The sequence below is a fragment of the Balearica regulorum genome, chromosome 3 (assembly GCF_011004875.1).
Source record: "Balearica regulorum gibbericeps isolate bBalReg1 chromosome 3, bBalReg1.pri, whole genome shotgun sequence".
Taxonomy (NCBI): Eukaryota; Metazoa; Chordata; class Aves; order Gruiformes; family Gruidae; genus Balearica; species Balearica regulorum.
In genome coordinates, this window is record NC_046186.1 from 73,098,337 (window position 1) to 73,113,924 (window position 15,588).

The following is a 15,588-nucleotide window of genomic DNA, read 5'->3' on the forward strand; positions in this document are numbered from 1 at the left end:
GAGTCAACAGTGTGCCCAGGCTGCCAGGAAGGCCAACCGTGTCCTGGGGTGCATCAAGCACAGCATTGCTAGCTGGTCTAGGGAAGTGATTGTCCCACTCTACACTGCTCTGGTGTGGCCTCACCTCAAGTACTGCGTGCAGTTTTGGGTGCCACAGTACAAAAAGGACATAAAACTATTGGAGAGTGTCCAAAGGAGGGCAACAAAGATGGTAAAGGGTCTAGAGGGGAAGATGTATGAGGAGAAGCTGAAGTCCCTTGGTTTGTTCAGCCTAGAGAAGAGGAGACTGAGGGGACACCTCATTGCGGTCTAGAGCTTCCTCATGAGGGGGAGCGAAGGGTGACCAGTGACAGAACCCAAGGGAACGGCATGAAGCTGCGATGGGGGAGGTTTAGGCTGGATGTCAGGAAAAGGTTCTTCACTGAGAGGGCTGTCAGGCACTGGAACAGGCTCCCCAGGGAAGTGGTCACAGCACCGAGCTTGACTGAGTTCAAGAAGCATCTGGATAACGCGCTCAGTCATATGCTCTGATTCGGCTGGTCCTGTGTGGAGCCAGGAGCTGGACTCGATGATCCTTATGGGTCCCTTCCAACTCAGGATATTCTATGATTCTAAAGAGACAGCCTGGGACAGTCTGAGCCAGTGATCACAGAAAGCAGGCTTCTGCAGACAGCTCCTCCCTAGCACAACAGATTCCTCACGTTATCTCCAAGGAAATTTCAGCTGCCTCAGTAAATCTAGTACATTCTGTGAAGCAGATTGAACTCTTAGCATAATGCGAGTATTGTGCACAGCACTTTATTCCAAATATTTCACTTCCCCATACCTGTACAAAGAAAAAATCCCTTTCTAGAAAAAAGCAGTGCTTTAAAGAGGTGGGTTTTTTAAGTCTGATATCTACAGTACAATTTCAATAAATGCTAACATCACTTCTAAAATGAGGTACTGTTATGCAACCCCAAAACTGTCAGGGTAGTTCTAAACTCTACCGTGGCTGTACTTCCCCTACATACAAAATCTTCCTCCTCGCTGTATACATATTCAAAGTCACTTCTCCCCTGTCCCCCTGCTTCCAAAAAAAAAAAACCTACAAGAAATTTCACTTTCCTGTGAAATTAATTTGTGAGATTTGAACCAATAGTTCAAGAAAACAAAGTTATATACAGAAAACCCAGTGGTAAACTAGCAGTGGAAAACACTGATAAAAAAAACCCCTCACAAAGTCTCTTGTTCTTATGGTACTTAAAATATAATTTGTGGTATTGCTTACGGGAGAGTATTAGCAGTGACAAGAGTCTTTGGGAAGCTGTTTGTAAACCTACTGAAAGGATTTCATTTCTTAACTGCAGACCATGTGTCTTTTCTGATAATCTGTCAAAGTTAGTTAAGAAAAATCTTAATTGTGGTTGTTTCACAATGCATATCAAAGTAGTTATAGCAAGTGATAGTACTCCCTAGAGGAATTTAATTACAGAAATATCAAAGAATACAATTTACTAAATTAATATGCAAGTCAAAGAATTGGGCTTTTAAGGGAAATATTAAGCAAAAATGACAGGCTGTTATCTTGAGTGTATTATTATGACAACAGAAATACTTCTAAATTAATCTTTATCTTTCCTTATAATAATTTATAATGCAGTAGACTATGTTCTTCAGAATTTTCCACTGCTTTAACAAAGCAGTGACAAATACTTTGATGAATGACAAATGCTGATAACAGGTTTTATTATTAAGTCACTAAAACTATTTCTAGAACTTCAGGCTATCATTATAGGTCTGCAGTTACTGTAATTACACTAGCTGCTCAGATCATTATTGTATACACAAAATAATTTTCTAAAGAGAAAAGTGTTAAGCTACCAAAGTTGGATTCTGCACACCTCTATGTTCAACCTTTCATGCATGAGATAGCCAGCTTCTGAATTTTACATGCTGAAAAGTTTAATTCTTATGTTAGCCTAGACTCCATGTCCACAGTCTCTTGTCAAATCCTCCATGGGCATAAAAAGTCAAGAGCCAGCGTCAGAATGACATACTGATGGAAGTGAACAAAGGCTGTGGTTTTGTCAGACTCCTGCAAGGGGTCTACGTCCAGATCTGGTAACTGCAATAAAAATACCCACCTGTATGAAAAAGGCCTGAAGGGGCAGAAGGCACATGCAGAGGAAGAATTCTTCTTCAATGCATCCCAAAACTGTTCCCTCAAAAGACCACATGGATAAATGCACTATATCCTAGAAACTGGACATGTACTTCAATTCCATTTAGATCCCGTAACAGCACTGCAAATGATACTTCTCCAAACACATTTACTTGAAGGGCTGCCTCTAAAGGGAGCTAAAAAGTACCTATGTGCAGTACCTGAGTTGTGGTGTACACTAATGGTGTCAAGATGGAGTAATGGGGAAGTAAGAGCCAAGAACAGAAATAAAGTGGTCACCACTGATGTGATCAATACTAGAGCCATTTAGATCCTCTTCCAGAAAAAAAGCACAATTTTAGAGAGTTCCTAAGCTGCTGCAGGTACTTGTATTTTTACAATATAATGTTCCTAATATATTTCATGGCTTACATATTCTTTCCTTTATGGAGTCATATTTCACCTCTCTGTTTTAAGATGGCTTTTCAAGCTTCAGTACTTCACTCAGAAGGGGTCTCCACACTTTCATTTATACACAAACAGAAAAGGGCTGCTTCACTGCTTGTAAGGCTGACAAAAGACCAATGCACACATGCCATTTGAGGCAACTGATTTAAAAACTAAGACAAGTTTTCAACATTGAAGGAATTCACACCAAATACCCTAAAGATTTGAGGATCTCTTACCACTGATAAAATCCCCTGCTCTACATACTTACGAGCTCCTGTTGGTATATCTGACATGACTCAAAAAGTAACCACCACCTTTGGCATCAGAAGACACTTGGGTAGCTTGCTCTACTTACACATGCAGTTCAGGCTGAATACTTTTGTCACACACTACAACTTAAAGTGGCCATGTCAGAGATGTAGCTTTCCCATGGGAGACAGAAGACTTATGCCCATCGCTGATAGAGAAAAGTCTGACAGACAGGGTTTAAAAACTAAAGGTCAAATTCTACCCAGGAACATGGTAGTTGGCCATTACGTGCTACTTACCACTGTGAAAGTGTGCAAAAAAAACTAACAATGGAGACAGTTTTTAAACACTGTTTCTTAGAAACCTAAGCGCTTCAGTTCTTCCTCAGTGCCAAAGGCAGAAGGCAACTGATGCAACTGCAGTTCCATCAACTGCACCAACACATGGGACTCTGCGTGCACGTGCGGCCTCAAGAAAACATTTTTCAAAGGAATCTGATCCTGCATGAAAGACATTCACATCTGCAGCAAATCCGGACAGTCAAGAAGTTCATTTTCTCCTGCTAACTTCTTGAAACAAGATAAAAATACTTCTAAATACATATAGTGGATCACCACTGAGTAACATTTTTAAGCCCACCAGGTAAAAAGCAGCTTTATGTAACAACATAAAGGCAAGCAGACCCAGTAATAATTTCCTTTCATTCTCAAAAAGAAAGCCAATTCAAGAGGTGTAAAAAAAAAAAAAACCCACACCTTAGTTAATGTGTCAAAAACTTAGTTGTGTCATATATTAAGCTTGTACTTGGTATATCATTGACTATGCAAAGACTCATTTAACTTCTCAGAAGTACTGTTTGGATATGTATCTGTAATCCTTCTGTGGGTTATACTATAATCCTACCCCCAAACACACAGGGCAAAGGCAAAAAGCCAGTCCTCAAAGAGTGGAGGTGAAACAGTGATGTTGATACACAGAAAGGGGAAGAAAAAACCCACAACCCAAAACTCACAAACAGTGTCTATCATCACCTTGCTCACAGGCAAGAAGACCTGTATGTCCTTCTGCTATCCACAAAGTGGCAGAATTGGTCAGTTTATAAATTCAGTGAGGCAGAAGGAAAAATTCTCACAACTAATGTCTGCTAATGCACAGGCTGGGTACAAGGTTACAGTATCTAACAAGGTAAGGTATGTGTCATAATAAAAACTAAGTCTTGTTTATTAATAACAAGTAATACAAGTGGGATTTTTCACTCACTCAAGACAGTTTGTGTTTTAAACACAACACTAAGGTTGCTGTTTATAGCAGAATACAAAACCAGCAATACTTGAAGCATAATTTCATAATTCTGAATTGCACAGTTCCATGCTGAGGAAAACTATTTAAATGCCACAGCACAAAGCTGACATATTAAAAATTAAACTGCTACCAATGCATTCAGTGATCGATATGCAAAGCACTCACACACTAAACAGTTCTATTTTTATGCTACAATTCTGGTTCTTGTCTTTATGCTAAGTCACAAAGCAAGCAAACTATTTCTTTTGGCATTAGAACAGGGAATCTCAGATCAGGAAGGATGCAAGTCTTAGATAAGCAAACAATTTTTTGCATACTTGTACATAGAGCTGATTGCTGTAAACCAAACCCCAAACCAAAGATGACACAAATTTGTCATCCCACACCACTTTTTAAGTCAAGTTAGTCTGTCACTTTACCCTCTCAAATTGGTTGTGTGAAAGCCCCTGGCTCATTAGTGATGTGTATTTCACCTTTCACACCTTCAATCAGCACAAAGTTTAATAGTTCCTGCACAGTTAGGAAAACTAAAGCCAGATTGGATATCTATCTCACAACGCGCTTTCAATATTTACTCTAGTAAGAAGTGTTAGCTACGCTTATTTCAGAGTTAATCTAGCCTAATATTAACATTTGCTATTAAGTCAAAACAAATTTGACATGAGGCTTGCATTACATGTAAACACACAATTTTATTATGTGTAGGATATTTATATAGGTATGTAGGTGACAAACTACACTGTGATTCCCCAAAGAAAGCTTACAGAAGTACCAAACCTAGGATAAAGTTTCACACATTGAATTGCGTGTTCTGCAGAGAGCTACTACTCATATACTTTTAACTTGCACGACAAATCATGCAAGCAACCCCTCCCCACTATTATGCTTTTCTCCTGGCCCCTACACATCACTTCGGTTTAATATTGTCTAACTTGTCTGGTAACTAGAACATGAAGCAGCTGGAAAACCCACACAAATGCAACAGGAACAAAAGGCTAGAAAAATTTCAGAACTAGTTTGTTTTGTACCGTGCTCCTGACAGCTGCCAGTCATTTCAACAAACAGTTTTGATATACATCAAAAACTTCATCAATCACCAGTTTGGAAGATTGGCTTCAAATTACTAACCATCACTGGTACAAAAGGCAGTCAAGAGCTATGAATCAAATAAATGGTCAGTTTCTTACCTCCAGATACTCAACTGAAAACAGTATCTTTAAAGACTTTTGGCCACTCCTTTTAAAAGAAATGTTTTGCTCAAATCTAAAAAGCTGCAAGTTGCCCAATGAAGACATTTTCCACAGCTCAGAACAAAGTCTGCAACAGGCATAGAATTATTTTAAAAGAAAAACCAACTCTCTCACTATTCCCTGTTCTTAAAATTCATGAGTAGAAAAGTAAGAATTCACAACGCTCTCCAGTCATATATTAGAGACTGCATTCTGAATTAATTTACAGGTAATTTAATACTCTAATTCAATTTTCAGGTAAGTATACAGAATACTTAACAGATGACACAAGCATTTATAAACAAGCTATGTCTGGTTTTTATTCCTTTTTTGAAAGATGTTCAAAACAGGTCTGAAAGCAAGCTAGCCAAACTAGATTACCAATAGGAGAAAAAAATATGAAATCTAGAAATTGCATTGTTAAACACTGGGCAGTAATTCTTCCATATGGCTAAAAGGACGGAATTAGCCAAAGCTGGTAAAAGGCTGTGCCAGGAAAATACAGAATTCATTAACAAGTCATAGCCTTATTTATTTTTTAGGTTGTTGGTTTTTTTGTTTTGTTGGGTTGTTTTTTTTTAAACATGGTTTAAGAATAGTTTTTAAGACTATTCTTATATATTACCCTTTAATCTGGGTAGTTAACTGCTACAGTTAGCTTTCTATGCTACGAACAACTTTCTAGTTCGCGTCTAACCCTTACACATTAAACTCTGATTTGGAAACAAAATCTGAAGACATTCGCCTGTGACATGTTGAGCTTAACTCCTATTAAACAGACACATAGTGCTTTTCCACAGTGTCAACACACTTCCAGGTACTCCCAATCAGATATGTAATTTTAAACCTTAGCATCTACAGCATTCTAGAGAAAATACTGACGTAACTGGAATAGTTGCTTCAGTCACGTTGTAAAATGTGGCTTGTTTCTCCTCCAAGGACATTTTTTCTACTTCAACTTACTTATTTCTTTTACCCAAACTAATTTCCAAGATATTGAAGTTCCTTACACAAGTTGGCAAATTAGAAGTATCATTAGAGAACATATTTCTACAAGGATCTGTTGTAGTATTTAATATTTTAAATAATTCCTGTTTGAGAAGTTAGTTATCCTTATGAGCAAATCTTAATCCCACAACACAAATTTAAAAGATTTTAGTAATTAGGTATCTAACAACTTGGCACTTGCGAATTGAGAAGACCCAATTTTATCCATCACTCTTAATAAATTTAGTAGTTAACATACATCATAAAACTGGCCTAAGCAAAGCCCATTTACTTCAAATTCACATAACAAATCTATTAGGTGTAAATAATTACTAAGAACTCTTAGAGTAAAAAACACAGATTTAGAATTATTCAACAGTGAAATTGTGCAATTCTCTAAAGTTCAAAATCAAAATAATTCCCTAGTAATGAGTTAAACTTTATTTTATAGAGATTTTATAAACTAGTCAAAAGAACACAGAATATTTGAAAACAGTTAAGTCATCCAGCATGACTTAATAAGTGGCTATGACAATGTATGGCTCTGGAAGAGTCTGAAGTATTCTGGCTACTTCTACATGCTATTATAATGGATACTTTAAGATTAAAATTACTAGAAGAATAAGCCCTTGTTGCAAACTATACCTTCACCAGTCTTAGTAACTATGGTGCTCTCATTACTTATTTTAGCAAGACACAGGTTTTCCTCGAAAAATCAGTACTCTGTTCAAAATTAACAACAAATACAACCAGTGACATGAATGACCTAGACTCCTTTCCACCCTCTCCACTTTCTGGTAAGAGTACACACAGTTCAAGTCCCTGTGACAGGTTTTACTAGTGAGAACACCACATTTACAGGAAAAGGATGGTTTAAGACTTGCACTCTATTTAAAGAAAGATGCCCATACATCTAAGACTAAGCCAGTATCCAACAGATTTGCACTCAATCAGAATCACTTCCTCAGATATCTATTTTAAAGCACTAGTTAGAAGGCAACATCCAAGTGTAGTTTCAGGCTGCAAATTTGAATTTTATATTGACACTTAAACAGGTGCTACAGGTAAGAGAAAAGTCATTTAAGAAAGAAGGGGAAAAGGAGGGGGAGAAAATTCAGTTTGGATACACCACTGCATCTCCTACAGTTGGGCAATCCTCGTTAAACTAGTGGTCATGAATTGCATTTCTCCCCATTTGACTTTTACCTTGCATAAAGAAATGCCATCGCTCCCTTGGGGCAGAGAATTTTGCCCTGTCAGAGCAAAATTTCTTCCTTATATCTAATCTAAATCTACCCTCCTTCAGCTTAGAGCCATTAACCCTTCTCCTGTCCCTCCAGGCTCCGCCCGGTAAAGAGTTTATGCACAGTGACCACAGAAACAACCTCTAGAGGGACTTAGAATCACTTATTCCCCTATCCCCCAAAAATCGAGTAACCTGCATGTATGTTATTGCTGATATTTGTTTATAACCTGCTCTTTAAAACCACAAGGTTACTCCATAACCCACCCAATAGTCTGTTTAGCACTTTGTATGACATTATATTAGAAGGTTTTACATTAAATATTTATTTTAGTTCTTTCTATTCCTACCCTTTACTTAAACCTTGTACTTTGTGCCCTATTCAACAGGGTTACAAGTCACAGATTATTCTGTGTTCCTGCTAGTATCCTTTGAGTTTCCCCAAGCAGTCCATCTCTGAAGCATGCGGCTCAAAAGTAAACATTACTTGAGACTTTACCCTTACTGGAAAAGAAGGGCTAATTCCTAAAAGGAAAGGACTACTTGTTATTAAAAAACCTCCACACTTTTTTTGCAGAAATAGCATCAACTGACTTTTAGAAGTTTAGTCTAAAAATGTACCCCTAGCTTGCTTACAACACTGTTACTTGAGTCTAAAAATTGTTAGTCAAAATGCATTTTTTCAGCTTTTCCAATACACACAGGAGCTCTAACTGCAGAACTCCAGTTTGTCATCAAGGGACAAAAGCTTCCAGTTAAAAAATTGAACTAGTTTTCCTTTTGTCTTGTTGGTGCATACACACACGCTTTCAATGTATGTCTCCAAAGGAATTTTGGAACAAAAAGTCTTCTGTTCCTCTGCATTTTAAAGATAGTTTCCTGGTTTCAGCTGGGATAGTAATAAAAATTAACTCTAGCAGCTGTGTTTTGGATTTAGGATGAGAATAGTGTTGATAGAACACTAATATTTTAGTTGTTGCCAAGCAGTCAAGGACTTTTCAGCTTCTCATACTGCCCTGCCAACAAGAAGGCAGGGGGTGCCCAAGAAGCTGGGAGGGGACACAGCCAGGGCAGCTGACCCAAACTGGCCAAAGGGATATTCCATATGATGTCATTCTTGGTGTACAACTGGGGGGTGGGCTGGGAGGTAGTTCGGCTTGAGAACTAGCTGACCGTTGGTCCTGGGTGGTAAGCAATTATGCTCTGTATCACTTATTTTAATATTCTTTTAACATTATTATTATTATTTTCCTTTTCTGCTCTGTTAAACTCTCAACCCATGAGTTTTACCTTTTACTTTCTGATTCTTTCCCCCATCCTGCTACAGGGGGGAAGTGAGAGAACAGCTGTGGGGTTGTTTTAGCTGCCTGCAAGGTTAAACCATAACGGATGGGAAAATTTATGTTCAGCAATGCAATATGCAAAGTGATAGAAAAGTCATCTCAGTTTAGGTCACTAGCATGTCTACTCACAAGTACTTTGGGCCCTAACAGTCTGCAATTGAAACCTTAATGTAAATCCAGTTTCAATTATTTAACAACTCAGTTGGACTGCATTAATAAATCTGATCTTACAATAGCACAGAGTGTGATGGTAAGGGGCAAAGCAATAATAATCCAATCCCTACCGTTCTCGGTTAAATTTGAGTGAATGAAGTATAGCAGGTCTCTTCTGACGCAAGTTCCACAGGTGTAAGGTATCATCAGCCAAGGCACTCACAAGAGCTCCCTATAAGAAAGAAAAAGTTTTAGTCAACTTATTTTCATAACCCTAGTAACAGTATATCATCATCATAGTGGAAAAATATTACATTATTTGCTTCCAGGATAAAAAAAATATTTATAAGCATGCGTATCAACATGATAGCACAGGTAAATTCCAAGTAGCAGTAGTGACATAACTGATGTGATCATGTGTCATTCAGCTCATTCACATTTGGTTCAGTGCTATACTGAGAGATGATGGGGAAGGAGAAGATTTTTCTGGTGTGTGCACATTAGCTCCCTCACGCCCACCTCCATAGAGAAATTAAGCGATGAACTCAACTGCTAATAGCTATGTTCTGACAAAGCTACTGAGGTTTCAACTTCACTACTCTTCTGAGCTAGAAGTCCCTCTACAAATCTGGTCCCAGCTAGCTCAAGAACAGCACTGCTGTCAGATGTTACACTCCTAGAAAAAACACACCTGAAATTACAGAGGGATCAGATTAGGGATCTTTGCTCAGCTCACATCTAAAACAGTAACACTATCAAAATAAAATTAACTGCCTACTGAAACTGCTAGTACTATTGAAAACATACTTCACTGTTTCAAGAGACAATTTAGAGTGTTCAGTGATGGAAATAAATACTCCTACAAAAAAAGTTCTTGCTTATAGCAAAAGAGTACTCTAGACACAAAGCTATTTTCAACAGTTAGTCAAGCGTTTTCTAAGATTTAAAAAGTTAATTTATTTATAATTGTTATTACTGTTTGCCATTCATGCTGAGTCATTTGTGTCAGCTGATTTTGATGCTTGCATAATGAGAAACTGAAGAAAATACACTCCATCTTCTCTGAATTATGGAATACGTACAACATTTTACTAACCTCATTAATCAGGAACTGAAGCTGTATTACTGCAGCTCCACTGTCATGTTGGCAGTAGCATTCAACTCCTGGCCGACCAAAGCTGGAATTAGTACTGTTAAGGAATAATCACTGTATGTAACAGGGAAAACACCCAACCACTATAACCAACATTGTCACTATCACTAATACTACATTCAAACAGGTTAACATCCTGCTTCTAGCTAGTTCACCCAACATATTTAATCACGTATATCCAAATGATCACAAATATACCATTTATAAACAACACAAAGTAACACAAAGTAGTTAAACCACCCAACTTATTTATGCCCATGGAATACGAAAGATATGAATAAATGCTTAACACAGTTAAGGGATTCTTCATCAATAGAACATAATGGAGAATGATAAAGGAGTTATTTTAGTAGTGTTAACCATCAGGACTAGTATAAGAGGAAGTTAATCTAAATAAACATCATAACCAAAGTGATCACATTTTTCAATTGCTAAAGCAGCTTTCTCTCCTTTTTAAAGACTACTTACAGATGAAAGAAAACCTGAATAATGCAAGGCATGTTAAAGAAAAAATCTGCTGTGACAAAGATAAAAAGATCAGTAGCCAAAATATGGAGGAGTCAATGGGAAATTATGTATAATGTAAGTTTCCAGGATCTCTGTATCAAGACCTCCTGGATTCGCACCAACTATGAGATAACAAAAGCTTGTTCATTTTCCCTCCCACACAAATCAGTCCTATAGTTCCATAATGAATATCAAATAGAAGCAGCAGCAACACAGATTCTTTCAATTCTCCATACTTGACTCATTTATTAGTTAGAAAGATCCTGTATTTCAAATGTGGTTATCCCCTTTCTTCTGATATGAAGTCAAGGAAGTTCTCCACCCTCTAGGAAACAGACCAGAAAAAACACAAATCCAGACAAATTATGTACAGCAGTCAGTATTTCATCATTATAGTATGCCCAGGGTTTCTGGAGTATAATTTGTCAAAGAACCGAACACTTCTTGTTTTAACACCTTAGTTTTTGGAAGAAATGCAATCATTCCAAAAATGTATGCAAAACAGGGAATATAATGTACAATTTGTTCTCTCAATAAACACTAGAAATTAATAAAACAGTACAATTCTCACCCATTCTGCAAGTGTTCCATTTACTGAGAAACTGTTGGTCAAAACTAAAATGGATACAAATACTCTTACAAAAAACCCAAACATATGCATTCACACTAGAGACACACATCTCCTGCTCAGCCTCTAAGTTTTCACGATAAAATGTAAGTAGAACTACAACAGGAACAAGTCTGCTTCAACACACTGCAATATTTTAACTTTTAAACTTCAATCACGTTCTTCTCCTAGACTAATGAATCCGCATAACATTCAGCTAAACGATGAAAGCTATACTAAACAGATGTTGAATAATCCAGCAAACTTAATACCAGCTTTCTTCCCTGAACAGAATTAGTAATTTAATTTTCTTCTGGCATGGAAGGGCTTAAAGAGCCAGCTTGCCTCACCTGTTTTTTCCCTTGTATTTTACATTCTTACCAACATGGTTCCTGTACAAAGAAATCATCTGTATTCCACTGACAGTTTATAGCTCTTAAAAAAAAAAAAAAGAGCTTAAAACTTGCGGTGGTGGCAGGGTTGTCCTCAAAAACAATACCTTCCTACACAAATTCAGAGTACTCTTAATGTAAAATTATTGGTTTTGCATTAACTTGGATTGACTACACAAATTGCCAGATTGGAAAAAATACCCCACAAAGAATACCAGAAGTTTCAGAGGAAATTTGTTTCAGCCTTGCTCATGCTTCTGCATTCACTTGAATTAGTAATTATTTGTACAGACAAAAGCAATTTCTGAAAGTGAAATTGAGATGTTTATAGGAACTGAATTTTAAAACTTGTTATTTATCTGCACTGAAACAGGTAGTTTTCTAACCCCTGAACATCACCTTCCAACATAATTAAATGCAACCCTTGTTTGTTCACCCACCCATGGTTTATTTGGAATTGAGGCTTTACAGCTACCTTGCCTCAAAACAAGAGGAGTATGACCCAGAAAGACAGAGAAGCCCATGGATTCTTCAAATTCTATCCCTCAAATGTTGTCTTTAAGCATTTCTGATGCAAATATTTCTGGAAGCACTGTTATGATAAGTCACTAAAAATGTCAATATTAAGAATATTTGAATGTTTCTTTAAATAAAAAATCATTTTGCATTTTCCAGGACACCTGAACCAGTTCTCTCTCCAGAAATCGGTAAGTATGCAGCAGTGGGAGTAAGTTTACACAAGCTTTTAACACTCAGAGCAAGTTTTGCCTTTTTGACAAATTAGTGAAAGCCTCATATACAGATCAGAAAGTAGAGTCTGGTATCTTTTATAGTGCTTACAGTTATCAAAAAAACCAAAACTAGTCCTTGCAACTAGTCACATTTAGTTCCTTTACCCAAGGATTATGTCACGTTCACTTTTCCACCTAGTAGCTAAAATTATTCTTCTCATCTCAAATTAATATCATCCTCCTAACCGGCATTAATCTTCTTTTCCAAAGCAATGCAAAGCCTCCCAGTTTTGGGGGGTATGCTGAGTTGAAAAAGTACGTCACTTAAACACTGACTGTAGGAGGATAATAATACATGCCTGTTCCAGTACATGTTAAGCACTTCTCAACCACACAAAACGGGTAGCATCTCAGGGGATGCAGTTTGTCTAAATCCTCTACACTTGCGGATGTGTGCTTAGGGCAAGAGAGCTCACTGTACTAAGCAGTGATCATCTACCACATAGTAGTCCCCAAAACAGGCAAAAATTATAATGAATAGTGACAAGATGGGCAAAGCACTTTAATTTTGTAGACAGGAAAAACTCTCTGCCAGAGTCCTAGGGTAAGTCTAGAGGAAATACTCTGCTCTGAGCAGTTTTCTAATCAAAGACCTATCCTTCCTCCTTCCCTTCCAAGCATTTCCTTCTACTATTCCTGCTTCATTCCTATTCCAAATATGAACAAATAAGATAAATTAATAGCCTCTCAGCTTTACCTTTGAACATTGCTCTGTGTTTCCCACTGCCATTAGTAAATCAACCATGGAAAACGTGTATTTCATTGTCTTCACTGCATGTTCTTTTGAAAGAGACCAAAGCTGTGGCTGAGAGAAGGAAGAGATAACATATTCATGTCCTAACATCAGTGGTCATTTTCATAACTGCTAGAAGTGCAGGTCATACATAAGAAAAGCACAGTGTCACACTAATATCACATAATGACACTGATTTTACTTTGATTTGTGAGAAAAGACAACAGTTCCAAAAGATATTTTTCCAAACAAGCTTCACTTTTTTTCCAGGTAAAATTAAAGTCATTTAATTAGTGATACGTGAGCTCTCTCTGCAAAACATTATTTTAAAAAATTATTATTTATAGCTCATCTGCCCTTAGAAGTCACATTTTGAAAGAGAAAACTAATTCCAGAGTATTTTTGAAAGGCTCAGAAGAGTAGTCCTTTTTTTAATTCTTTAAGTTACTCTAAATAGACCGGAATACTGGGGGGTTCTTCACCTGTGATTGACCCATCTGACACAGAAGGCAGTTGCAAAAACTGCAGCTATCAATCCCCAGCATAAGTGAGTTATGTATACAGAGACATATTTATAATATAAATTACCTTCCAAAGTATCACCACACAGTTACTCGCATCTTCATGTCATTACATCGCTATAAAAAGTTTTGATAGTACAGCACAAGATATGGACCGTGTTCCTGTATCAGATTTGCCACTGTTACAATAGCTCAAGTTTAAGACAAACCTGAAACTGTAGCAGTTTTTAAGATTCATTCCTAGATACTTCTCTCAAAACTGTAGCTCTAATGCCTTGCAGTATTTAAATATTTGTCAATTTTGATCCAAAATTTAGATCTCTGACTAGAGGAAAACATCTGAATCACATGCAAAACACTAAGGGGAGTAGATTACTCACTGTATTTTTCTTATGTATACCAGTCTGTAGCATGTAGCTCTCCAGGACTGAATATTATACCTGTACGTTTTACTATAGCTATTACTATGTAGCAGTTTTCCACTCAATCAGACCCTGAATTATTTTTATAGGCAGCAAAGCCACCATTTATTTTGCCCACACTTTTGTACGTGCAGTGGCTGTGGTCCCCAAGAATTATCCCAACATATAAAAAACACACAATGATGGTGAGATTTCAAAGTAGTATTTCAAGTATATAAAGATTAAAAGTCTGTCTGGTATTACTCACCATTGCCAAATCTGGATACAATTCAACAACAGATAAAAACAAAGACTTAATTCACATGAAGTTACAGAGTACCATAAAGTCCTGGTGATACCTCTAAGCAGGACTAAAGCAGTACAAGAGCAGCTTCACACAACTTTCCTAACTGTTTGTCAATCTCACCTGCACCTAGACCTAATCAGTATTATTAGTTGCACATACAAATGCATGATCTCTCACAGAAACAAATCTCAAAGAACAATCTATCAAGACACACAGCTATTTAACAAGAGAATACTCAGAAAGTTCAAAAGTACTGCAGTCAACATTGTCCACAAAACTAACTTTGACCTTTCACATCCATGTATTACCAAACAAGATAAAAATCCATAAGATACTTTTGGGAGAGTTTTAGACTTTGTACCAATCCTGATATGGTATCACATCACTATTTTTCAACAGCATTAGGATTATAGAGTTTCCTTCTAAAGCTTTAGCCCTGCATAGCATCTTGCTGTGTTTATATCACTCAGCTTAAGAGATCTTTACTCCTCCCAGTGTCGCAGTACTTACGTCTACAAAAGTATACAACAATATTTGTTAACATTTCAGATCTACTTCCCTATATGTAAATAACAGCACCAAGCAAAAACAAACTAGGCCTTTAAAACGAAGACTGTTTGTCAGGTGGAAATACTATCAAATTATGGGTAACTGTTTACTATGGGAATTCCAGCTGGACTGTGGTGATGCATTCTCCTCCTGCCAGCTAAGAGTGAGAAGGCAAGAAAACAGACAGCAAGGAAACAGGCTAAGGAAAAGGAAGGCATCAGATACTGACAGTCAGAAGACACTGGCTGCAACTTCTGTGCATCAAACGTAGCACTTGCTAATTAGCCAATATCTAGACACAATTTGACCTGGTTACTTGGACAGAAAAAAGTCAACATTACGTATTATACTTGGAAACCAAATCAAGTGTCCCTACAGAGTAAAGAACTATAGCTTCCAGGCAGTAGAAAAAGTCTACATTCAGCTTCGTTCTATTAGCCACAAGGATGAAAATAACGCAAGGCATCTCAGAGATGAGGAGGTTAGGATCTCAGTCCTGGAAGGTTACCAAAAGGTTTTCCACCAAAG

At 37.3% G+C, this 15,588-nt stretch overlaps 1 protein-coding gene across 8 annotated transcripts in view; it reads right to left on the reverse strand.

The window, feature by feature from the left end:
- Positions 1-15,588, reverse strand: part of STXBP5 (syntaxin binding protein 5) — a 112,304-nt gene that overhangs the window by 73,665 nt on the left and 23,051 nt on the right. For all 8 annotated transcript variants that reach the window (XM_075748458.1, XM_075748456.1, XM_075748454.1 and 5 more), the window contains exons 3-4: positions 10,196-10,277; positions 9,231-9,331 (exon numbers count right to left, since the gene is read on the reverse strand). In XM_075748458.1, the coding sequence (XP_075604573.1) occupies positions 9,231-9,331; positions 10,196-10,277 (183 nt within the window). The remainder of the gene's footprint in view (positions 1-9,230; positions 9,332-10,195; positions 10,278-15,588) is intronic.